The sequence below is a fragment of the Erithacus rubecula genome, assembly GCF_903797595.1.
Source record: "Erithacus rubecula genome assembly, chromosome: 4".
Lineage (NCBI taxonomy): Eukaryota > Metazoa > Chordata > Aves > Passeriformes > Muscicapidae > Erithacus > Erithacus rubecula.
The window spans coordinates 11,341,457-11,366,269 of record NC_136686.1 but is presented as its reverse complement, the minus strand read 5'-3'; the positions used below and the strand labels follow the sequence as shown (position 1 = coordinate 11,366,269).

Here is a 24,813-nt window from a genome sequence, read left to right as displayed (position 1 = left end):
AAGCTGAAATCCATGATGCCACCTTTGAATCAAGTTTTCACAGGGTTCCTGAGCTACAGTTGGAAAGGAGAAGGACCTCATCCAGGCTGACTTCCCACATGCCACAGATATTTTACTAAGTTACTTCCTCAAAAACCCCAGTTAAACGACTTTTGACCAGACAGTACCTGGGAAAACACCTTGCTTTGAGAACTCATTCCAGTGATTAATCATCCTCTTGGCTCCAAATGTGCAACTTCAACTTCATTTAACTTGGCTGCTTTCCTTTTGCCAGTCTCTGGACCTTGTCATGCCAATTTATACATACATACATACATATATATGTAAGATGTTGAATACTCAGTTTGGGGTTTTTTGGTTTTGTGCTTGGGCTTTTGGTTTTTGTTTTTTTTTTTTTTTTTGGTCATGTGTCAATCTTTGCTAATCTTTTAAATAAACAGATAAAAACTTTTAGGAGCCCTCTGAGCCTCTTATTATGCACCACCTCAAAACTTGTGCTCCTTCGACACCCACTTGGTGTTACATAATACACATCTTAAGTTATCCACTTTCAGAGACAGTTGGAACATTTTAATCATAAAACACAGAAAAATCAATGTAAGACCCCAGTCTAGGTTTAAACTCTTCGTGATAGGGTTTACAAGAAGCAGTATTTTGTTGGCAATAAGAAACCAGCCAAAAAAAGCAGGTCCTGATTTTCTTCTAAATAGAAGTCTAATGGAATTACAGGTCTATTTATAAGCAGAACCATTTTGTTCAGACCACATTCACTAAAAAAAGAGGAAGGGGTTGAACATAAAGAGAAAGGAAAAAGATACAGGGGACAAAATTCAAGTCTTTCCACAAACACAAGTTCAGCAAGAAAATACTTCTAACTGTCCCTAGAGCCAGCTGCAATACAGAGACCAAAATTTGATTTCTGGGATCTTACACTGACAGGTTTGCTTCAAAACATAGAAAAATCCACAAATAAAAAATGTCTTTCAAATGGATCCATCTGCTATGAAATCAGAATGATGCCCCAGCATGTGCTCAGGTTTGAAAATTGCCATCACACAGCATGTCCAACTCTTGTGACTTCAACAAAGATGATTAGAATAATCTTTCTCACATTTATCCAGGTACTTCCTTTTACCTCTCTTTTCTGGAAAAGAAAGGTGTAATTTCAAATTATATCTTGAATTCAAACCAAATTAAATGGTCTTTCTAAATTCAGTGACCAAAGGAACTAAAGTCCTCTTCCATGCTTCAGATCCACTCCCAAGCAGCCCTAGTTTCTTCTGTTCTTTTCTTGTGCATTATCCAACAGCCGCTTGTTTTATTTCCTCATACTTTAAAAACTTCTTTTTATACTAAGTACTTTAAATGGTGTAGTATGAGTGGACATGAACAGAGCAAACTGGTATTACCACTACAGAGAATAATCTCCATTTCCAGACAACACTTCCCTTGGGTAGCCAGTACTTCATAGCTCCTCAGACACTTAAGCACCTCATCACATAGCTGGGATTTCTGTGTGCCATCCTGTTCCCTCACTCCAGTAACTCAACTCACAGCAGCAGGAAACCAGATCCCTTTGGTACACGCACCTATGGATTGCCACAGCACAAGCCTGACACAAGACAGCAGCTGGAGCTGTTTGGCCTTCCTGTTCCATCTAAGCAGTTTCCCATAAAGTAGCAGCACCACTAGAGTGTGAAGTTGTTGCAGAGTTTGCAGGCACAGATACACATGCCCATCCATCCCCTCTTTGAGCAGCAGTATTGGTTCTCCAGGATCCAAAGCATCAGAAGAGCCTCCCTGGGCAGCTGGATACTCAGTTGCTTCCATACCAGTCTCCTATATAACTAATACAGATTATGCTTCACACAGCACAAGCTGTTCGGTTATAAATTTGAACTTACAAGATTACATTTTTATCAGTGTAAACACTTTGGAAATTTTTTTCTCTTAGGGGAAAGAAAAATGTCTTAAAAGAAAAAAATATCACAAAAAATATGCAAGGTATAACAAAGAAGTGGTGCTAAATGCTAAATATCAGCCACCAAGCCACAGCAGGACAAAAAAATGCATTTACATTAATATTGCAGTTACAGTTAACTTCTAATTACACATTCCTAAGCTGGGCAGAACATTAAACCCCTTCCTCTATCTGTATCCTTTCAGCACACACGTTTCAATTAACTTGAACCACTTTATACAGCACCAAAGGTACTACTGTAGTAAGGTGGTTTATGGACGTGAAGGAGAATTTGTGACTAAAGCAGCTTTTTATTCAAATATCCTGGTTAGACAGCAAGAACAAACTTTGGGGCATAAGTAGTCATCTTCAGCTCCTTCTGCAACAGAACTTTATCTGTTTTTCCCCAATGTACACAAAGACATCATTTCTCACCCCAAACCTCAGCTCTCCAGTACCCTTATAATGTAGTAACTCCAATGGATTCTCAAAGCATATGTGTGATGGCTAACAGCTGGCCTGAAAACCTCACAGGCACAAGCAACCCTGACCTTAACTCGACCAGCCTATAGCTGTAATGAAAAGGAAACATTTTTGGGAGAGAGGGCACTGCGAGGAGGAGAGACCTGGCTGCAGAGAAAAGACACCAGTCAATCCCTGACAAGGCAGCTATTGGTCAGTGAGCTGGGTGGCACCAAGATTCCAGCCAATTTTTAACTATATGAAAAGCAAGTGGTGAACAATAAGGTTTTGCTGCATGAACCTTGGAGTGTCATGTCGTGTCTGTCTCAATTGCAACACATCTGCAGCATGTCCATGACTAACGTCACCAAGGCTATCACTGATAGAATGCACTTTGGAGGTGCTTCGAGCTGTAATAGGTTACTGGAATGCTTAGAAGCGTCCTAAAAATGGGTCTGGTAACATCAGATAGCAGTGTATCTCCATTAGAATGCGAATGATAAAGGGACTTCAGTTTCTTCGCTTTCACTGTAGCTCCTGAACACTTCAAATCCAAGTAGGCTTGCTCCTAACAAAGTGAATTAAAATAATAAAGAACATATACACACCCTTACAACTTTCAAAATATTATTTTTGATAAAGATGTGGAGACCCTAAGGCTCAAATCAGCCTCACAAATGTTCTAAGCTAATTTAATACACTAGTAATGGGGAAAGGATGGGTTATATTGATTTCTGCAATGAAAAAAATTGAAAAAAAAATAGTAAGCCATGTGACCCTGATTTAATGCAGAGCATTCATCCTAGATTGAACATTTCATAGTGTTTTTACCAGCAGATGCCTAGTTTGAGATTACCTGAAGGTAGATTCAGCCTGAGCAAAAGCTACCCAACTCTGGGTATATGTGCAGTGGTTACTGCTCATCTGTCTCTTGAGGAGAAGGTGAAAGAAATTAATTAAAAAAAGGAAACACTGTACATAAGAGGGCCTGAAATGAGGGGCAATGCAGGCCTGTGTGACAAACACTGCAATTTTTTCAATGTCTCTCTCTGTACCACTTCCTTCAGCTTCAGCAAGGTTGGTTATACAGTGACCGCATAAAGTCACCAAAACATGTCAAAACTTTCTCTGCAGCACAAAGCTTTTTTGGCAAACTCCCCCCGCCCCCCCCACCTCTAGACATGGAGACACCAGTCACTCCTGGCTTCCCTCTCTATACACATCAACACCATGATGCAATTCAGGGAAAAAAAAATAAAAAAGAAGATACTATCTCAGTAGCTGCCTGCACCCTTTGGCACAGGAAAAGGGCATTTTCTCAGACCAAGAAACCACCACAAACAGAATGGGGGTTGTTGGGCTAATATCCCAGGATTTGTGCTTTCTGTGTTTTACCAAGCTGGGAAGCCCCAGATATACAGAGCCACATTCAGTGCCCAGCAGCACTGGAGAACAGATACTCAACAGGACACAGGCTGGGCTGGCCAGCTGGCCATGGAAACCCATCTGCTCATGCATCTGTTCACTAGTGACATCCCTGTCTCTGCTAAATGGGAAGGAAATCAAAGGAACCTCCTGTTTTCTGGAGCATGCAGAGAAGCCCTGTGGGAAGGATGTACTCCCAGTCCTGTCACACAGGGAAGCTGATGTTACAAGCCTTCACTCAAATATTTACATCCAAGATAATAGTTAAAAGGGGACAACTGTATTCAACAATGCAACAATGTCCTAAAATGAAAAGGAAAGGTTCTTTCAGATGTTATATGGAGAAGCTTTCTTAAGATTATGCTATTGAAATTTTCACAGGTGGTAACTGTAGAGGACAGCATAAAGAATGCCCTCCAAGACAAAATTCCTATTCCCTTTTTCTAGATACTATCAATTATTCAGAAGCTGCACCTGATCCTCCCAGAACACACTCTGGAGCCCACATAAAGGCAGCATAATGCCCAGTAGCTATGGCAACTCAACACCCACCATAGCTATAAAGCTGAAACAAAGCCCACTGCAATAAAGCAACTGCAAACTGTGCAAGAAGCAAAGTTCAGCTCCAGACAAACTACCCATTTTGAAAAATTTGCTTCTGTGTCAATTACTTGAATTCTGTGCCCACAGCCCCTTTGTACAACCAAATGATCACAAACTTTGGGAACTCGTCCTTGTGCTTGTGTCTCAGTATATAGAAGAGTTCAGGAGAAGAACATGCTAGAATGAGTGCTTCCTCTAACAAAAAAAAGGGGTTCCAACAATCCCTTTCTGCCAATGAGAGACTAACACTAGTGGATGAAAATGGAAAAAAAAAAAAAAAACCAAACCAATTGTTTATTGACAAAATAAGTGCCAACACGGCATAGGAAAAAACAGTGAATAAATGGTAGATACTGAACTACGAGACCTGATGCTACTCAGCCTGGGGCTCTCAGAGGGAGCTGCACTCACACAGTGGATCCCTTACTGTCCCCACTGAATCAACTGCAGTTGCAGTCTCAGACTGAAACAACCAAGTCAGCTCACATGTAGCCTTTATTCCTCTTGATATTCAGTCCTGCAAAGCTGTTCCCAATATTCATATGGGTTTTAGTGCTGCTGTAACTCTTCTAATTCCTTACAACCTAATCTTTCTCCTGTCATTTATGAATCTGTTTGCAGGTAGTGGTGTAATGACCTAAAACTGCCCTGGAGTTAACAACTTAGTTTACTTTTGAATGAGAAGTGCTCTGATTTGTCAAGTTCAGCCCCTGAAATTTAGGGTTAATTACACTGCTCATTATCCTAACTCTTTTAGAGAAGATGAGATATCACTGCAAACATCTCCCAACTTTATTTGTTGGCACCCTCTCCTCCCAGCCAAGTGTCTTTTTGGGGGAAGAACAGACACTAGTCTGTGAGTAGCTCTGAACTGAATTGTGAAGTTCAAAAGTCAGACCCCACTTAGCTCTTAAAAAGAGGCATGCAGGGCAAAGCAGCTAGTAAAAGCAGCTTCCTCCATCTTCAAAGACAGAAAACTCTCCTGTAACCTTTGCCCTTCATCACTAGAACAAAAAAACTGCTTGCCTTCCTCATCTGAGGGCACACACCAACCAACCTTTTTAGATCCTGCAACTGCCTTAAGATTGTGTTTTCTCACTGAATTATCACTTTCTTCTCATTGTTACAGAAGTTTATATCTCAGCATTAAAGAAATCATCTAAAAGTTAATTACAGCTCTTGCAAAAGTACTTCATCAAAAAGAATGCCTACCAATGCATTCTGTTCTCTTCTTTTCAAGAAGCACAAGACATTCCTTCTGATTGGCAAGTCACAGCCATAGAAAAAGATTTAACCCTACATATCTGCTTTCAGTATCTACATATTGTATATGACAAAGTTTCTGAAGTGATAAGAATGAGTAAATTATGCAACTGAGAAATGCTAACAGGACTCACAGAATTAAAAGTTGACTTCAAACAACCATATTGAAATTACTTAGATGAAAGGGACCCCAAAAATCTAGTACTGCCTTTGTAACTTCAGAAATGCCTAAGAGGTATAAAAGACAAAAAATAAAAGTGCAAGTTGTTCAAATTACCGGAGCAGTCTGAATGCTTGAAGATGCTCATCAAACAAATGAGGGGAAAGCAAAATATGTGCAAACCGTAAGTCACATAGGTGTGGAAACTGTTTATCCCCAGCCTGGCTATGGCACCAGGACAGCGGTTAACAGTGGCTAAGTAAGACAGGGCTTGGAGTTCAAATATGCTGAGGAGTATCAGCAAGGCAAGAATGACTTCATTTTGGGATCCTGGCAAAGTCATCTTTGCTGCTGCCTCACACTTGTACTATGTGAATCCCACCAACTTTCATACCCCAAACCAGCTAAATCAGCTTTTTGAAATGAAACTAAGAGATACATGTGTGACCATTTTAGAATTATCAAACATGGTCACAGATCACAGAGTAACCTGTATTTTCAAGTGCTGAAACAAGTTGCTCACTGTTGCCTTATTCCTATATTGTTATTTTCCAGATTTTCTGAAGCTTCCAGAGAAGCACAACTTCCCAAAGCAACACACAGTGTGTGCCTTCTGCAGTATCCAGTCAGCAGGATTCGGGAAGATAACATTACATCCGTAGGCAGCAGACACAGCCATGGGAGAAAGAACATTACAGAATGGTAATAAATCAGTGTGTTTCAAACCATCTCTGTTGAATACAGAAATGCATAAACTGCTTTAGTGACCAGAAGATAGGGTGGGTGAAAACCCTGGTGCAGACATTAGACATTTAAGTTCTATTTACCAATGTAACTATAAATGTGATGTTATTCCAGAGCACCAATTCAATTGCATATTAATTTCAACACTGAATTCAGACCTTCCCATACCTCTAATAAGCAAGTTGACCAGTCTGTAACCCACAAATCAAATCCACTAAATCCACTAAGTGCTCTGATGAACCAGTGGCTTCATTAGGCTTTCAGGGAGCTCCAAGCAGACACTATTAGCTTTTCCAGGATACGAGCCCCGCCTAGCAGTGCTCTTCTGTCTCTCCACTCCCCAGTGACTCAGACAGATATGCATTTCTGATACTGAATTATTCAGCACAATTCATCAGATAGGAAAACTGGTCTAGGCTTCTTCCCTTCCCAGTGAAGTTGCTCTCTATAACAGAGGTTAGAGCATCTTCTTGGCTGCCATGTTTCAATGCCATTCACATTAAAATCATATTTGATTCTGGCTTTCTTGTCACCTTATTTGACTGCTTAAGAAGAGTTCTTCAGAGAAGCAATAGAAGCAATATAAAGCAATTCATTAAAAATGCCCCTGCAGCCCACACCCCTTCCTGACTCTGGAATTTTGCAACTGTGATGCTGTGAAAATATTTCAGCTGAACACTTGCTTTGTCTCAGATAAGAATTTACTCTGGAAATATGGCAGAAGACAAGAGCATTACCACCCTGAGTGGGGTTAGCCTGCCACACGTGTCACAAGCATAGTGCAGGTCGCAGACAGCTTGGATCATTCTGTGTGGAATGCCACACTCATCATACTATTTTCTTCCCATGGCTTTTTTTCCTCCAAGCAATCTGGCACAGCACACAGAGGAAGTGGAGATGGCCTTGATGACCTTAAAGGTTTCTTCCAACCTGCATGATTTTATAAATGCATCATGAACAGAGGCTCTCAGCAGCCTCTTTATGCTCACAGATTTAGACAATCAAAGTAGCACAAGAAAGCACAGAGATTTCTGGCATGGGGAACTGTAAAAGGAAGGTCTTTACACCAAAGATGTTGAGCCCCTTACAAAAAATCAGAGTATCAATCTGATAACACCAGGGTTCCTTTTTCATGTTTCAAAATGAAAGCATTGTGTGGATGCTGAACTGCAGGACCCACTCTTCCTGCTCACTGCAAAACCTCTACAAGTTCAGCAGAATGGAAGAGCTGAGGCACAACAGCTGATTCTGTACCACTGTGTTGCAATAATTGTTTGTTCCCACATACTGCCCATGAACAAGAAGAAAATGTATTCAGCAAAAAAGAAGCAATATTTGGCCATTTGTTTTCTCTTCAGCATTTGGGTGGTTGCATGGGACTGTCACGAAGTATAGCATAGAGCTTTTCTCAAGACATCCTGTTTGCTTGCAGCACTGAAAAAACCCCCAATGCTGGAACAGAGCCAGCAATGAAAGATTCTTAAAACTTTTATTTTTATTAGATGCTGAGTTCAGGTTGTTGAATCTTCCAGGCAGCCAGACGGTGACAGTGAATTACAGATTCAGTTAGGAAAATCCTGTGATTTTTCTGTGCAAGTCATGTGCCTGAAGTAATTTACGTTTGGAAACTGACTGGTAACAGCACAAGCAGTATTTGTTGAGTCACAGATCCAGATGCACATGAACATGTAAACCATGGCTCTGTTCAGTTCTGTCTCTGAAACTGCAGTCACAACATCAGTAGCTTAAGCTTTTTGAAGCCTTAACAGTCCTAATGACCATCCTGTGCATTTGGCAGCAACTCTACTCCCCCACATTCAGAGGATGCTGAAGAAAACGGGAACTACTCCAATATCCAGGCAAGCTCAGAACATGTTTCCAGAGTATCTTACGTTTATCTTTTTTATTGCTTTGCCTTAGAGATATGGCACCTTTCCAGGTGACAAGGCACAATAAAAGGCAGAATAGAACCTGCTGGTCTATTACTGAAGTTTTATCTTTGTTTCCCAGCTGTCTGTGTAACACCATATACTTGCATCTTCTGGATTCCCAGGAGAAAGTAAAGCTACTCTCTACAGAAAGAACAGAGATACTCAATCTTAACCTAACAGCATTTTAAAATCATAATCCTAAGTCTAACCACATTAACCTTTCAAACTTGCAATGTCCAAGACTCTTTGGAAGTGAGGATCAGGGCTCACATTTTCCAGTAGGTCACATCAGCTGGCATGAGAAGCAGCAGCAGAGCAGTTTTTGCGTCTCAACTTAATATTGAGAGCGACAAGTCAAAGGGATTCCACTTTACAAAACTCTGCCAAATTCCTTAAACTTGGGAAAAGCGACACTCCACAGTGCCTTGGTCTGCAAAGAACCTGACACAGGGGATCTGTGGTTTTGCTTAAAGACACCAAGAGATATATCTTCAAAACTTAGGAAGAAAAGCTGCAAGAGTGGTATTGTGACAAGCCAAGGAAAGATGGAATAAAATGTACTTCTCTGGGATCCAAGAGTCTGTGTATATAGCCCAAAATTCAATATAGCATCTCTTCCCTGGCATTCACATATTAAGAACTTAATTGCTGTTTTACCCATCTATGCTCAGTTTAGAAATTGGTGGGAAGGAAAAGTGAAACAAATGGAAAGTTACTTAGACCAGGCAGAGTGCAAAACAGATTAATTCAAAAGGCCTTTTAAAATAAAATTTATGATGGTAGAGAAGTTTACCACCAGCACGTACTAGACATACTAAATGGTACAATTTATTACTTCAAGCTGTTGTGACTAAGCTGCACCCAAAGTCCTTCTCATTCAGTCTTAAAACTGAGCAAAACCTCTAATCTTGACCTCACCATTTTTTTTCTGCTTATTCTCTGTTACATTTCAATTTAAAATCAAATGTTATTGCCAGCACTTTCAGTTCCAGTAAGCACAGAAAAACCCAAATCCACAAACAGGAACTATTTTTAATCACACAGGACAAGCATCAAAGCCTGGGAACCACTGAATTCATTGACACTTGCTTCCCACTGACACATACCATCACACCAGGGCATGGAAATGACACAAACAAACACCACCTTTGTCAGCATTCAGACAAACAGCCTCTCCTCACTCAACCCCTTTAGTCATTGTCATCAGTATGATGATTGCTATCCCCAAAGCTGCACAGATCTTATTTTCATAGATATAAACTAATGTTCTGAGCTAACACAGGACAACAAGTCACCTCTGCCAGCATTCTTCAGCCAAAACCTGCAGCAGCCAGCTAAGCACAGAGCACATTTATAGTAGTGCTTGTGGAAGAACTACAATGAACTTGCTTCACTGTATACCCAGACTACAAAGTCATCCTCAATGTGGTCCATGAAGAAATCATCACCAGACCATTTGTCTCAGCCTGGCATAAAGCAGGAGTCAACAGCTCCTGTACACCTTCAGTTCTAGTCTTAAAAGTTCCCAAATAACTCTTAAGTCTGCCCTTCATTTGCCTTTCAGTCTACCCCTGGAAATCTAAATGAGAGCAGAGCTTGGTGGGTGGCATGGAGGCTTGCACTTCTATCCAGCTGCTACAGATAGCAGTTTCCATCTCCCTCCCCTTTAAGCATATGACTTGGGCATTTTGTCATCATTTTTCAAGGAATAATGTCCAAAACTACAAAGTAAATTAAAAACTCATGTAGTCATAATTCAAAGTGTAGGAGAAGTTGTTTGGTGTCACACTGCACTGGACAGGCTAAAAATCAGATGAAAGAGGGGTTGGAACTACAAAGCAGTCAAGTGAAATCAATTAGGAGGACAGCTGAACAAGTACCAATGAATCACCAACTACGAAGTTTCACAAAGCAATTGAAGTACCACAAAGTCACAGGAAAGGTTCAATTCTCAGAAGCCATGCAAAATACAGCCAAACACAGGAGAGTTACAAAATGCTGCATGTGATATAAGGCCCACTCCTCATCCCAGCTGTTACTGCACAAGATTCACTAATGAATTGTTGTAGTAACCACCACTTTTGCAACCTCCTCACAAACAGAAATTATTTATGGTGCATTTAAAAAGCCTAAATAATGCTCTGAGAGCAAATGCAAGGGTTTATGTCATTGTCACCTATCCACAAGTGGTTCAAACTCTTTAAGCTAATGAATCAGTTAAACAGATTGATCAGGGGTCTGTGAATGAATTCAAGCAACTAGGCTGTCTCAGATTTGGTTTCCTTGTTGAGAAGGACAAGAGGTTAAACAACCCATGCTTTTACCAGGCTTAACAAAGCCATATCATTTGATGTGAAACAGGGATGCTTTTATAGTCACCTAAACAACAGTCAGGATGGAAGTTTCCTCCACAAGACTTAAAGCTCCAAATACACTAGCTAAAGACTAAACCACTCATCTGATAGATAAAGAACTGTATTTTACCATCTTCACCTTAGTGGTTGTCACAATGGAAGTTGGAGGGCCAGGGAGAAGAGAATATAATTCTGTCCATTTTCTGTATCTTCATCAAAATGTGGAAAAACCTTCTGCAATCTTTTTCTCAAGGGAACCAAAAACTGTGGTTCTTTACACCACCACACGTTAACCCAGAGAACTCTTGTATAGCTGGTTACAAACACTTTAACATCCACCATGCACAAATACCTGTGATTCAACAACAGTGTCAATTATTTATATGTGTCAGGAAATTAATCCCTGTCTTTTCCTTCTCCATTTATCTTCCTGCAGCCACCAACCTTGATTCCTATAAATCCCTTAAAACATCCTACCTCTTGCTTCTGTTTCCCCTACCTAAGATGAAATCTGCCATGGAATGCTAAGAAGTTTCTCAGATCTCTAATGGGGAAATACACATGCAGCAGCACTAGGATATTTGACTATGTTTGCAAGGAACAATAGTTCTTTATGAGGAGCATATTGTCTTAAATGTAGACCATGAGAATGCAGTAGTTTCTCCACTGTTTGTCATTGCTGTACCCCAGCTCCGGGAGGCTGCTTGTATTTTGTTACTGAGTACACCCAACAGATGTTCATTCCTGATACTCTGGTTATCTCAGACAGTTTTCTTCTAGAAATACCAGTGTGGCCATCTTCCTTCCCCTTTTTTTCTCCCTTCCTACAGACTTATGCTATAAGTTTATAAAGTATCATCACTGAAAAGCAAAACAAAAATCAGCTTTCCAAAAAGGCAGGCAAGCTTTCTGATTTTCTCAAGTCTATGACAGTGCACCTCATTTACAATGCTGCTGATGTTACAAAAATCACAGAATCATTAGGGTTGGAAGAGACCTCTGGAGATCATCTAGTCCAACCCCCCTGCCAAGACAGAGTCACCTGGTGTTCACAACCTTAAACATGGTATTTCCTTATGGATCAATTCTGTATAGCATCTTGTGGTGAGCAGAGCTGGAAATTCCTTATCCTTGATTTGCAGTTCTTCAGATGTGTCACATACTCTCTAACATCAAATCCCATGTTACCTGAGGCCTCCCAAGTTAAAATACATCATTACTCACCTTTTTACCCTCTGTGCTCTCCCCACTGACATAGGACAGTTTCCGACGGACGTAGAAGAGCATGTCGTCCTGCCGGGGGGCCCACTTCTCCATGAAATATGTTGAAAACATCCAAGTCCAGAACACAATACGGTCATCTTTGAAACACCCTGAGAGGCACAAGAGAAAGGAGAGATAAGAGTTGTGAATGAGAGCAGCACTTTTGCTTGTGCTTAACAGAATACCAGAACTGCAGCTCTAAGTTCTTCTATGGTGTGCAGAACAGCTGTCACTTGGCCTGAGCCCACAGCTTATGTTGGGCCATTGTCAAGCACATCCCAGCAACCAATCTGTCCCTCTGCCCCACAGGCACAGGGCAGGGCCTAGGACCAGACCCTGGCTCTGCCTGTGCTATGGAGAAGTGCAGAGCCAACACACTGGGGGAGAACACATCAAAGCCACACTTGAGCACTTTCAAAGACATGTGGTGACAGTACATGCTCCAGTTAATGACCTGAAGCCACAAGGTGCCAACAGGCTTCTCTCTGGGTCTTGGGGATTACAGCCAATCCTTCAGGAACTAACAGCTGATGCCTTCCTTAAGAACAAGAATGTACCAGAGTAGGGGTGACTGTAATTCTCTCTGACAAAGGAACAAAATCCAACTCAAGCAACCAAGGAGTTCACAAGCCTTGAATCCCAATTACACAATAAAAAGTGGGAGGAGAAGGGCAAAAATGGGAAGAGGAAGATGCCACAAAGTCTCATTCAAGGAGAAAAATGACATCAGCATCAGCAATAGCACTGCAGTTGGCCTCTTCCCAAGAAAAGGAAGCACAGTAGAGGTGACATTTTGTGTAACCCTTCAAAGCACTTAGCTGTAATAAAGCAGCAGAGAGTGCTGCACCTTATGTATTGTTAAAGATAAGAAGAGAACACAGTACTGTGCCTGGTGATAAGGAAACTGATTACTACTCCATGGAGTGATTGCATCCCCTCCCCAAAGCCCTGCTGGGAGATAACTGGCTGTTACAATCAAGCTGTTTTAAACATGTGAGGAGAGAAACACTAAAAAAATACAAATAATCATATTGCTGACAAACAACAAAAACCTAAAATAGATAGTGGGGATAATGGATGATTATTATGTACAAGACAGCAAGACAGGTGGAGGTGTATGTACACACATGCAACTGCCAACCCCTCCTCCAGAACATCTACCCTTTACAGGACATCGTCACCACATTTTCCTACTTCACTCCATATGCAGTATTTGCCAGATAAATCTTTCTTCCAATCTTTAATTACTGGGGTGGGCAGGAGATTAGATTTTCAAAAATTTAGGAGACAGATGTGTGGCTGAAAGAAAAATATTAAGTGTCTCCAAACTAAATAAAAAAGTAATATTGAAACTACAATAAAAATCTACTGATGGACCATCCAGAGAATATGTTAAGCATCATCAAGTAGGACAGTATTTGAAAGTATGTATATAGCTGATTTAAAAAAAAAAAAAAAAAGAAAAGAAAAAGAAAAAGAAAAAAGAAAAGAAAAAGAAAAAGGAAAAAGAAAAGGAAAAGGAAAAGGAAAAAGGAAAAGGAAAAGGAAAAGGAAAAGGAAAAGGAAAAGGAAAAGGAAAAAGAAAAGAAAAAGGAAAAGGAAAAAGAAAAAGAAAAGGAAAAGAAAAAGGAAAAGAAAAAAGAAAAGGAAAAAGAAAAGGAAAAGGAAAAGGAAAAGGAAAAGAAAAAGAAAAAGAAAAAGGAAAAGGAAAAGGAAAAGAAAAAGAAAAAGAAAAAGAAAAAAGAAAAAGAAAAAGAAAAGAAAAAGAAAAAGAAAAAGAAAAAGAAAAGAAAAAGAAAAAGAAAAAGAAGAAAAAGAGGCAGAAAAAGAAAAAAAAAAAAGGCAAAAAAAAAAAAAAAGAAAAAGGAAAAAAAAAAAAGAAAAAAAAAAAAAAAAAAAAAAAAAAAAAAGTTGAGGGAGAACAGAAAAAGGCTGAGGTAGTTAGTTCCCAGTGCAGGTTAATTTCAGGCCACACTGCAATTACTTTACTTGCATGACTGCAGCAAAGTAGTTTCAATTACTTGAAGCAGAATGGAACATAATGTGTAATCCTGAATAACAACTGCACTAAATACTTGAGTACTTAAGGACTATCCATTATTTTTTCCAGTGGACAAATGGAATCAAGCACTGGAGAGATCAGATACAGGATCCTGGGCATTTTCATCATGGAAATGTCTCCTTAGGGCAAAGATGAACAGGACTGTGTAACAGAGTTAAACCAGAGAGCATACCATGCAAGAGTAGATTCCAGTCTGTTCAGATTCACAAAACCAGCCTAAAAAAGGACAGGATTGCCACTGGTCTGTATATTCACACAGGAACATCAAGAAAAGAAAAAGAACTATTCAGGTTTAAGGACAAACCTTGCTGACACATAGACAAATGGCTCTAAACTACCCACTGACACATTTGCAGGCTGGAAATTCAAAGCTGATTCCCAAGCATTCAAGCTACAAAGTTCAGGAGCAGCTCCCTCAGCCAGGATAATGAAGGCAAAAATCCCTGGAGCTAAGACAGAGCTCAACCTGGTTCAGAAAGTTCCTGTGGTACCTGTGACAGCCAAGGACACCATGACCCAGTCCTGCCTCTATATTTAGCAAAAAGCAAAAAATGGCACACATTCCTTGTGATTAACTAATAGTCTCAAAGATACTTATTAAATCTCATGATGTTAGAGTACCTGAATTACCAGCCTTAATTAGATGGGGAGAAAAAAGAGGGAAAGAGGATTGCCCTGAGTTCCTCTCAAGTTCTAAGAAAGATAAAGGAAAAACTAAAAATGAATGTACATTCAGTAAGAATCTCTGAAAGGGCTCTAGTCTTCAGAAATACACTGCTTTGGTTTGCTCCATAGACAAGGACACAAAATAACTCTAGGCAAGGCACTCCTAGATTCATAACACAAAATAAAATTATCTAAATCCAGTATTATAAAAAAGCATTTATTAATCACTTCTAGATTCTTACAGTACAGTCTGAGAAACTGTCCATGAGCTGCTGATGTCATCAGGTGTATTTTAGACTATAAACCACAGGAATTACTATGCTCACCTAAGGGGTGGTTATAGCATTTATATTTAGCATATATATAGCATATACATTTCTGGGTGGTCAAACATGCAAGAGATCAACAGAACTGGGTGTGATACCAGGACTTTATGTGTGCTTTTACCCTTGCTGGGGAACTCAAGATCAAACTGACTCCACAGATTCAACCTTAGTCTAAACAGAAAACCTAGGGACAAAAGCGCTGCAGCACTGTATCTACTTCAGCACTGCAGCACAATGCAGGGGAAAAAACCTGGAACCTCTTAGAGCCACACTGGATCACTGTCAGTTCCAACCCCATCTGCAGCTCATGAGATGTAAAACTCTTCTCCATGCTTCAGAGATGCTTGCAGATTCTGCTGTAATTAATACCAGCCTACGGATGCTGTGACAGTTGTGACTGCAGTGGCTAAAGGACTTGGCTTGAAGCCAAAAAGAGCCAACCCGCAGTAAAACAGCTGCTTTTATTCAATTCTAGTAGAAGCAGAGAGGATGTGCAACAGCACACAAGAAGAAATAGTCTTTAAAATCTACTATTAAATTGCACTAGCTTGCAAAGTTACAACAACATTTTTATTTGTAACTTAAAACTTGAGAGGGGGAAAATCTATTACAATTTAAACCCAGAAACTCTCAGATCCAGAATGTCCACTCAGGAATGCTTTCACCTATTAAATCCTCACATTACAGCAATTTTGGTCATTTCACTGGAAGCCTTCCAGCTTTGCCAAGAAGAAAATTTGAAACATCCATAGTTGAGAGCATGTAGAAAGTCAGCTTTCTGAAAATACTCTTCCCCTAGCAAATCTTGCTTCAAAAGGAATAAAATGGAATTAAGAGCTCAGACTATAAATCTTAATAAACCCAAAGTTGGTTATATAATTATGAGACCTTTGTCATGAACAAATCCTAACTACAACAATTACTGTAATTATTAATTTATATGTATTTTATCCTCATTAGAAGTAAAATTTATGCCAACTGCTATGCAATAAATGTCTTTCTCCTTACCTATTAGGCTTTTATTCTGAACATTCATTTCAGGCAACTGACTCCATATCCACATAGGAAATCAGGAATTATTTTTTTTAATGCTTTCCAAAAAATCATAGGATAAAGGGAAGTGTCAGGTTATTATTTATATCTCATAGTGCCTGTGCCATCTCACCAGCTTTTTGGTGGGATGCAATCGAATGATCTGGAGATAAGTAGACTGGAAAAAGCTCTCCCCCTTCTCCTAGCCAAACTGAGGAAGCACTTAGCTTCCCTTTCTCCACTTGAGTCTGGGAAAATGAGCTGCTTCCCTCCTTCCTCTCCAGCTTCAGAGACTGAAGAAGCCCATTAAGGTGAGCAGAAAAGAGAGCAGCAGAAAGCACCACTACAGACAAGCAATGAAGAACCTAAAGGGCCTAAAGGGTTTCTGATGCTGCTCCACCCAGTAGCAGGAAAAAACCCAAACTGACCGAAAAAGAAGAAATGCTGTCAACAAAAATAGGTATTGATTGTCTTTTCTTTAGCTTTAGAAAGGGATTTTCAACATGGACACAACCTCCACTTCTCCCCATTTCCTTCTTCCTGAGATAAGAAGCCCTGCCAGGTCACTCCAGCCTCCCAAAGCTCCACTGGCCAGAAACTGAACAAACACCTTATTTCAGATCCAGGCCCCCAGCTGCCACCACAGATGGGCCAGTGCTCTGCCTTACGTGACAGGAATGACACAGTACCATATGATGCTACTCATAGCTTTTCCAGCTCCATCACTGGCTCTTCCCAGCACCTGGCAGAGCCCCCAATGGGGAAAACATCCCAGTACTCTGGAAAAAACTCCAAAAGAGCCACAGGAACCTTCCCAACTTGCTGGAGCAGCCCCTGGCTGCTGCTCTTTGCTGTTCCTTGTTTCCTTTCCTCCTCCAGCAGCCAGTTCTCCACTCCCACTGCGCCCCAGCCAGGGCCCAGATGCTAGCACTGAACCCCAGGGGATGCCCCAGAAAGTGCTGTTCAACGTGACAGGGGCCAAATTGCCACCAGTAGGACCAGATCATCTCAAGACTCATTTTTACAAGCACCTCCCTTCAAATCCAGGCTGGGCTTGGTCCCACCACTTGCTTCTCCCAGCTCCTTCCCAAGAGGCACCTGGAAAAGTTCTGCCCTGCTTTCAGCACGTGCTGCCACCACTCCTCCAGTGTGGTGACTGAAAAGATTTATCTAGCCAGACTTTGGGTTGACAAATGTCTTTGATCAGTTATACAGCAAAGAGAAGGTAAACTTAGATCCATTAAATCCCCAGATACAATAAATCTGGACCAAAGCAAAATATAGAATCCATGCGATAAAACAAACCCAAAGAACTCAAATACCCATTATCTTGTCCTTCCTTGCCAGGCATGAGCCAAGGCAAGGACCTGGCAGGTGTCATCCTGTTGAAATTGAGAATGCAAGAAATGGTCAAAACATTGGGCCTGTAAATCAAAGCCTGGAAAAGAACAAAGGGTTTGAACTGAGGCCTTGGGAAAAGCTTGCAAGCTTAGGTGCTAGAAGTAAGAATGGAGATTTAAAGCTTAAAGCACAGACATGTTAAGTAGAAAAAAGCGTAGCTATAAAGTTTAAGATACAGAAATAATAAAGTAGGTATAAAAGTGACAGAATAGCCTTAAGAATAAATCTATGTATTAGAACATGGTTGGCTGAGAAAGACCACGCTGTAATTAGACAAAATTGCTTAGTATTGGATTAGAAACATAAATATCCTTGTCGGCAGTGTTTTATTGGTTAATAAGTCCTAAAAAGATCTTGTAACCATAAGTCTTGTGACTTTGGTCATGCCCTCAACACCTATAATAAGAACTCACGTTTCTGTAGAAGAAAAATAAACTGCAGTTTCTACCAAAATCAAACAATTAAAGGCAAGGATAGCTGGTGCCAATCTAACGCATTGCACAGACTTCCTAAAAAATGTAATTATGGTATGTCTATAATACATTTATGGGTTTTTCTACCTTCTAAGTAGTCCCTGGCAAGCAAGAAGAAGAGTGCAGACACTGCCAGTGCCCAGACATCAGAGCAAGGTTCCTCCACAAAGCTGCTCTCATTTGACTGCAGACAGCAGAACAGAGCAAACCTTTAGATTGTTGATTGGTCAGTTATTTCTGGTTTATTAACAGTGTCTGATCTATCCAACAGAGACAAAGAACTAATCTCTTTGCAGACTTTCGCAACAGGCCCAACTTTCCACAAAAAAGCGGCAGTACATTTATTCTACCATCTGCTGATTTTATGTGAAAGTCCATATAGTCCAGGCACCTAAATATATAAAACTCTTACTAAGTGTAACTACATTTTGTCCTGACTTCTAAACCATAATTTTAAGAGGTTACCGTAATTATCCTTTTAAAAAAATTATCACTAGAGAAGTATTTCCTGTATCTCATCTATCTGGTGGTGCCCTTTGAGTTAACTTGCTTTTTCCATTTAAATCACATTTTTACCAAACTCAACAAAATTGGTCTTGCTATCCTACACCAATCTCTGAAACCTAAGATCTGTTTTCTTACCTTTTCCTGTGGCTCCTACTGTTTTAACCTCTCCTCCTCTTGACAGAAACTGCCTCTTCTCCATGCATCTACTCAGAATTAAAGCCAGACCACACTAGATTAATGAATATAATACCACGCAGTCCTTTTAGGTACTGCTCATTACTGCTATGCCTAAGAGCACTTAATGCACATGTCATGTATTTAAGGACTTAACCTGGTCCCAGTGGTATCCATTGACTTTTACAATTACCAATTCTACAATTTCCAGGAAAAAGTTTAGGAAAGGGAAGCTGGTCTTCAAAAGAAAACAAATACTTTGGGATAAAAAAGGTGTAAGAGATGGCTCTAGTTCACCTATGAAAGGTCTTAAGGAAGAAAAAAAGCAGACAAAAGAGATTCTAGCCTTGCAAACTTCCCCAGCTGGAAAACACAAAGTAGAGGGCAAAGCACAGAGAGTAGGGTTTAACAACTCATCGCCTCAATGGTCTTTTTCAATATTTATTTTAGGGCCCAAAAGTTTAATTACTTTCTCAGCAACAAAGGGGAGTCAGGAGCAGGGGGTGTGAGGCACAACATTTCTGCACACTTGAATCATCAAGAAAGAGTCTAATCAGAAGGGGATAAAACATTGAGAACAGAGTCAGACATCTCAAACCATAGTACCTGCTCATTTTGAAGGAGCTCCTTCACATATTTAGACACTGAATTCAATGAGAAACATTCACAAATTATCCAGGTTGTACAGAAGGCATGAAAATTCAAGTCAAAAAACCACAAGAGGATTGCCTGCCCCCATCTCCAACTCTTTTGGTTTGAGTAAGTCACTTATAAGCCCTGCCTGACTATCCCATCTGTCAGGATAAAGCAATATTGTTGACCTGCCACAGAGACAGTTAAGTTTAATAAATAAATACCTTCAAAATATTTCATTTGTACTTAATGAGAAACATGTTTTCATCTATCCTTTGTCAAAAATGCTCTCAGATACCTAGATTATGATTCTAAAGTAGTATAAGCAGAGATGAGCCTAAGAGCATCCATGGAAACATAGGGAAGATACCAAGGACCTATTTAGACACTGATTATCAAAGTATCATCAAATGTCTGGAACTACCACTTAGTATCCTGACAGGACACCACAGAATTGCAGTTTAACTTCTTCCTAAACCATCTCCCTACTAGCACTTTGATTTGCTTTGGTTAATTAAACAGTGACACAAAGCACTTATTTTTCTTGTCTCTTACGAGCTTCTTGGGATTAACACTGGGGTATTATTCTGCAGCACAATGTCTTACATTAGGTTTAATGATCAAAGTTACATACTCAGTAACTCCACAGAGTTACTAAAAGATCATCATAGAAATACCACAAAGTAGCTAAACTCAGACACTCAAAAACTGCACAGTACGACATTAAAGAATATTTCAAATTCTCCCTTTTTACTTCACAGTGAAAAGTATCGAGCATTCCTGTCGAGGAAATCCCTTAAAGAACACTTTCCTTTTAATTCCAAGGAATATGAAAACATCATGTAAGAACAGTGAGTCAAGCCCAAAGGTTGTTTGCCCTGGTGTTGTGCCTTGAACAGCCGGTCCTGGAGATGGACAGTGAGGAGCAGAGGATGATGCAGGAGTGCATTACCTTTCTCCTCAGTACTTTCACAGTTTCTGTGCCAGAGACCACTGAACCTGTCAGGTCCTGCTGAATGGTCATTCTAGCCACCAGTTCATCATCTCCTTGAACACACCTAGACTTTCACAACCTACAACTGTTTATGACCATGAATCCCACATGTTTTACCATACAGGAGGTGGTTTTGTTTGGTTTGGGAGCTTTTTAGGGGCATGGGGCTTTCTTACCAATTTCCAACTCTAAGCAGTGGTTTTATTCACAGAATGGCAAGTGAGCAATTGCTGCCTACACATCATATTCACACCATCTACTTCACAAGTATCTTGTGGCACACAGGACCTGAAGCATCCCTTTGCCAGGCTGACAAGTCTTACCCTACCAAATAAGTATCCCCAAAAAAGTCATCCCCATAGCACCTCTATAGCCCTTCTCTGAATCTTTTCAAATCTACAATATTAAAGATGTCATGGAAACTTTCTGTGGCAAAACATTGATTTCTATCCCTTCCCTCACCTGACATCCTCTGCTTCTAACACCTGACATCCTCTTTTGACTGCACTGAACACAGGAACAATTACAGCTCCCAAACCAACTTGCTCTGTGAAGATGATGTTTGCTAATCAGCTAAACCCAGGGGCAGAGTTTCTAATGCAATAAGTTTTAGGGCAAAAACATTCCTTTCCACAAAACTATTTCCTCTTTTTCTCTGCTCTTCATATCTCATTGCAGAGCTGTAGCACAATGAAAAGGAAGAGGCCTTATGCACAGGCAGAACAGTACAGATTTCAAATGTGATTGTGCAGAAGTGAACACCTTACCAGGCCTAGAAGAGGGTACATTAGAGCTTCTGCAGGCAACACTTCAAGCACAACCAGCTGTGAAACCACACAGCTTTGCATTAAGAAAATCCATCCCAGAGCTCTTCACTTGCAATGCATCTTTATCAACAATACGTTATACAGGAAAGCTCAATATTTAATATGCTTTAGTTTTCCAATATTAAATTTATAAAAACCCACTGCATCAGCAATAGAACCAATTCCACCCAACTGAGGAACACCCTTGACACTGAAGAGCAATCAACCAACACAACAAGTTTCTCAGTTGCCTCCCTTGCTTCTAACATCTTGTACAGCCATTTCTGAATCCAAACATTTCTTTTCTGCTATTTTCTGTTTTATTGAATTTCCCCCCAAGAGAGAAGGAATTCACAGAAGTAAACCTGAGTGTGGCTTTAGGCACATCTGCAATGCACAACTAAAGGAGAACAGTACATAACACAAAGGGGTTCTGTTAAGCACAGAGAATTGTTACCCTATGGGAGAAGGTACACCACAGTTCAACTACCAGAGTTAACAAGCATTCTCTTTCAGCTTTGGGGTTTTATTTTGGTTTTGGAGTTTTTCTTCTCCTATTTTCTCACCAAACTTCTTATCAAAGGTTTTCTGCCCAGTAGTCATCTCACCATTCTAGACATCAATAACATATCTTATCTACATCCTCAACTGCTTTCTAAAGTACTTGTAGTCACTTCAGAAAACTTCAGTTTCTAGAACACTTTTAATTCCACCCTCTGAGCTTCACATATAATCTGCCACTTTGATTACATTTATGACGTTCCTTTGCCCTTTGTTTTCTCTCATGTGGAGGAGCACAGAATGACCTTGCAGAAGTCTAGCACAAGTTCATGCATCATTTAAGTTGAAGACACATGAAGAGAACAACTCAGCTGATGCTGCAACTCATGCTAAGGTTTACACAACAGCCATGCAGTGTCATGTATTACAGGTCTGCAATACACTTGATGCTGGCTGCCAAAATGCAAGGGATACACAAATTTTTGTGTAGTATTTTGAAAGTCCACTAAAAGTGACAGAGAAAGGTATAACTGAACATGACTGAGGTTAAACACTGGCCACAAAGCTTGGCTGGGGTTTCAGAGCTTCCTCAAACTTGGACCTTTCGATTTCTCACATCCTGGAAAAACCAGTATTTCTTATTTGTTACTTCATTCCATGCAGGTAGTAAGAATACTGAAGGAAAGAATGCTCACTTGCACAAAACCATCAAGAAGTCTTACTGTTTGGACTCTGGGCATTGCAGTTTTCTCCTTTATTCTCCTTGCATGGTTTCTGTGTTACCCACAAGTGGAAAGTAGGAGAGAGATTATTTTCTTTCATCCACACTTGTTTCAAGTCTTCACTTCCATTTTTACCTGCACTTCTTCCATAGCAGAAAATTGCTTCATAACATCATTGCTGAGAAAACAAACACCATCTCCCCAGGAAAAAAAGTTTGTAAAATGCATTCCTAAAGTTCAGACATCTTTCTGCAGGTCTCTTCTTTACTATTACATCATATGCTGAAGAAACCATCATTTCAGTTAACACTCAACATTGAATCAAAGCCCACAAAATTTAAAAGCCTAAACTACCATGCACCATCTACAGATTTCCACTTTGAAAAAGTAAAATTCAAATGGAACCATAATAACATGGTTATTATGTTCCAACAAGAGTAACCCTAGAAGAAAAATTTAGAGAAAAATCATCAAATATGACAGGTCAGTATGAAACACCAAATAAAGACAGCATTTTACAGGCATCTGGCAGTTTACTTTGAATACTAATCCTAGCAAGGGTCATCACAATTGAAAGGATATGGTTACCTATTACTGAACTGCAGTGCACAGAAATAATCTATTTTCATCCAACAGTTGTCAGCTACTTTGCTGTAATTCAGCCTCAAAAAGCATGTGGCAGTGCAGTTCCCTGGAAACAGCATCCAAACCCTCAAACCATGTACAATTCCCCAAAGAACTGCAGCATGCCTTCCACAGATTCAATTTATTCAATTGGGAAGCACCAGAGGAATCACCTTGTTATGCCTTCTGTGTTTTAGGGCTGGCCTAATTGGGGATTTAGTGCAAGTGTAACATTTTCCTTTAAAAGAGGCAACCCCACATAGTGAAGACACTTAAAAGCCAGTGAAAGAGGGACACATGGTTACACATTTGCTACTGCTACTTCCAGGATTACCCAGCAACAGCCTCAAACTTTCCAAGACCTAGATCCAACCTGGAAAGGTCACTTGGCGATTTACAAAGCATACTGGCACTGCTGGAGCGTAGAAACTTCTCTAGAACAGTACAAATGTGTGTTTTCACTGCTAAAATACATGCTATTTTTGTTCTCTGCCAAGGCAATTCCTCTAATCAAAGACTGCAACTTCTGTAAATTTATGACATCCAAGGCTCCTATTTTCACATTTAATAAATACCAGTGTCAAAGCCCTATCTGAAAGGCTACTGTGGTAGATCAGCTAAAACCAACAAATTGTATTTTTGAAGTGTTTCAGCCTTAAAAAACTACCAAGACTGATAATTTCATGTAGGTACCTCCTCCAGTTCCTTGTCTTTGCCCAGGCTGCTAATTAACAACTTGCTGTCAAGGCAGAAGGAAGGAATAGTTATCACAACAGCAGTTTACAGAGAGGCAGAGTTATTTCCTACCCATACTTACTATCACAGGCTGGTACTTTCCAGCTTCAGTTTCTTTTCTGGTTAGAAACATCCTTCTGAGTTAGCAGCATCCTTCTGAGTGAGCAATTGGCAACTTTACAGTGGAAGCCATAATTCTCACCTTCTACACTACAAACCCACTCACTTTTAGAAGCTGACAACCAACACTTTTACCTATTTTGCAGCCAAGATTTAAAAAAAACTTGTTTGACACTGCCATCTCTCAGCTGGGGGTCCAACCTGGCATGCACACATAAGACAACCAGTCTAAAGAAGGATGTATTTCTTTAAAAAAAAACCAAAAACCAAAGCCCTTTAAAAATCCCACTTACAGTTATTCAGGGTTGGGCAGTCCAAGAAACTGAGTGTCTTTGCCAGTGCCCAGATATATTTTTAGCTAATTAGGCAGCACTCCCTTTCGCATTGACATTATGGTTAATGCAGGTTTCTAAGACAACAAATACAGTTATTTAGCTAGAAATAAAAGTGAACTACCTGCCCACTCACCTATATCCCAGTGAAATCTTCTCTTATGGCAAATGCAGGCCACACTCTCTAAACAAATCACAGTCATGCATGAAAGAAAAATGTTTCCTCTAAGAAACATTTCATGGATTCACATTACTGTGAATCCATCAAATTGTAAAGAAAGCATGCCCAGGCTGTCCTGCAGGCAGTGCAGGATTGGAGACCATTGATCCCCTCATCAGCACCCCAGGTTTTCATGCTGCAGACACCTCACACGTGAGGAAAGGGATAGTTTCTTGACAGTCCCAAGCAAGGCACAAGAATTTAATTTAGTCCACAAGTAAACAACTGGAAATGAAAAGGAGAGGAGAGGAGAGGGAAGAGGGAGAGGGGAGAGGGAGAGGGAGAGGGAGAGGGAGAGGGAGAGGGAGAGGGAGAGGGAG

At 40.2% G+C, this 24,813-nt stretch overlaps 1 protein-coding gene across 3 annotated transcripts in view; it reads right to left on the bottom strand.

Moving 5' to 3' along the window:
* Positions 1-24,813, bottom strand: part of KIAA0930 — a 53,191-nt gene that overhangs the window by 22,550 nt on the left and 5,828 nt on the right. For 2 of the 3 annotated variants that reach the window (XM_079304809.1, XM_079304810.1), the window contains exon 2: positions 12,127-12,275. In XM_079304809.1, coding sequence (XP_079160935.1) covers positions 12,127-12,275 — 149 coding nt within the window. Of the gene's footprint in view, positions 1-12,126; positions 12,276-23,050; positions 23,168-24,813 lie in introns of those variants that run through there. The other variant, XM_079304811.1, reaches the window with a different exon arrangement.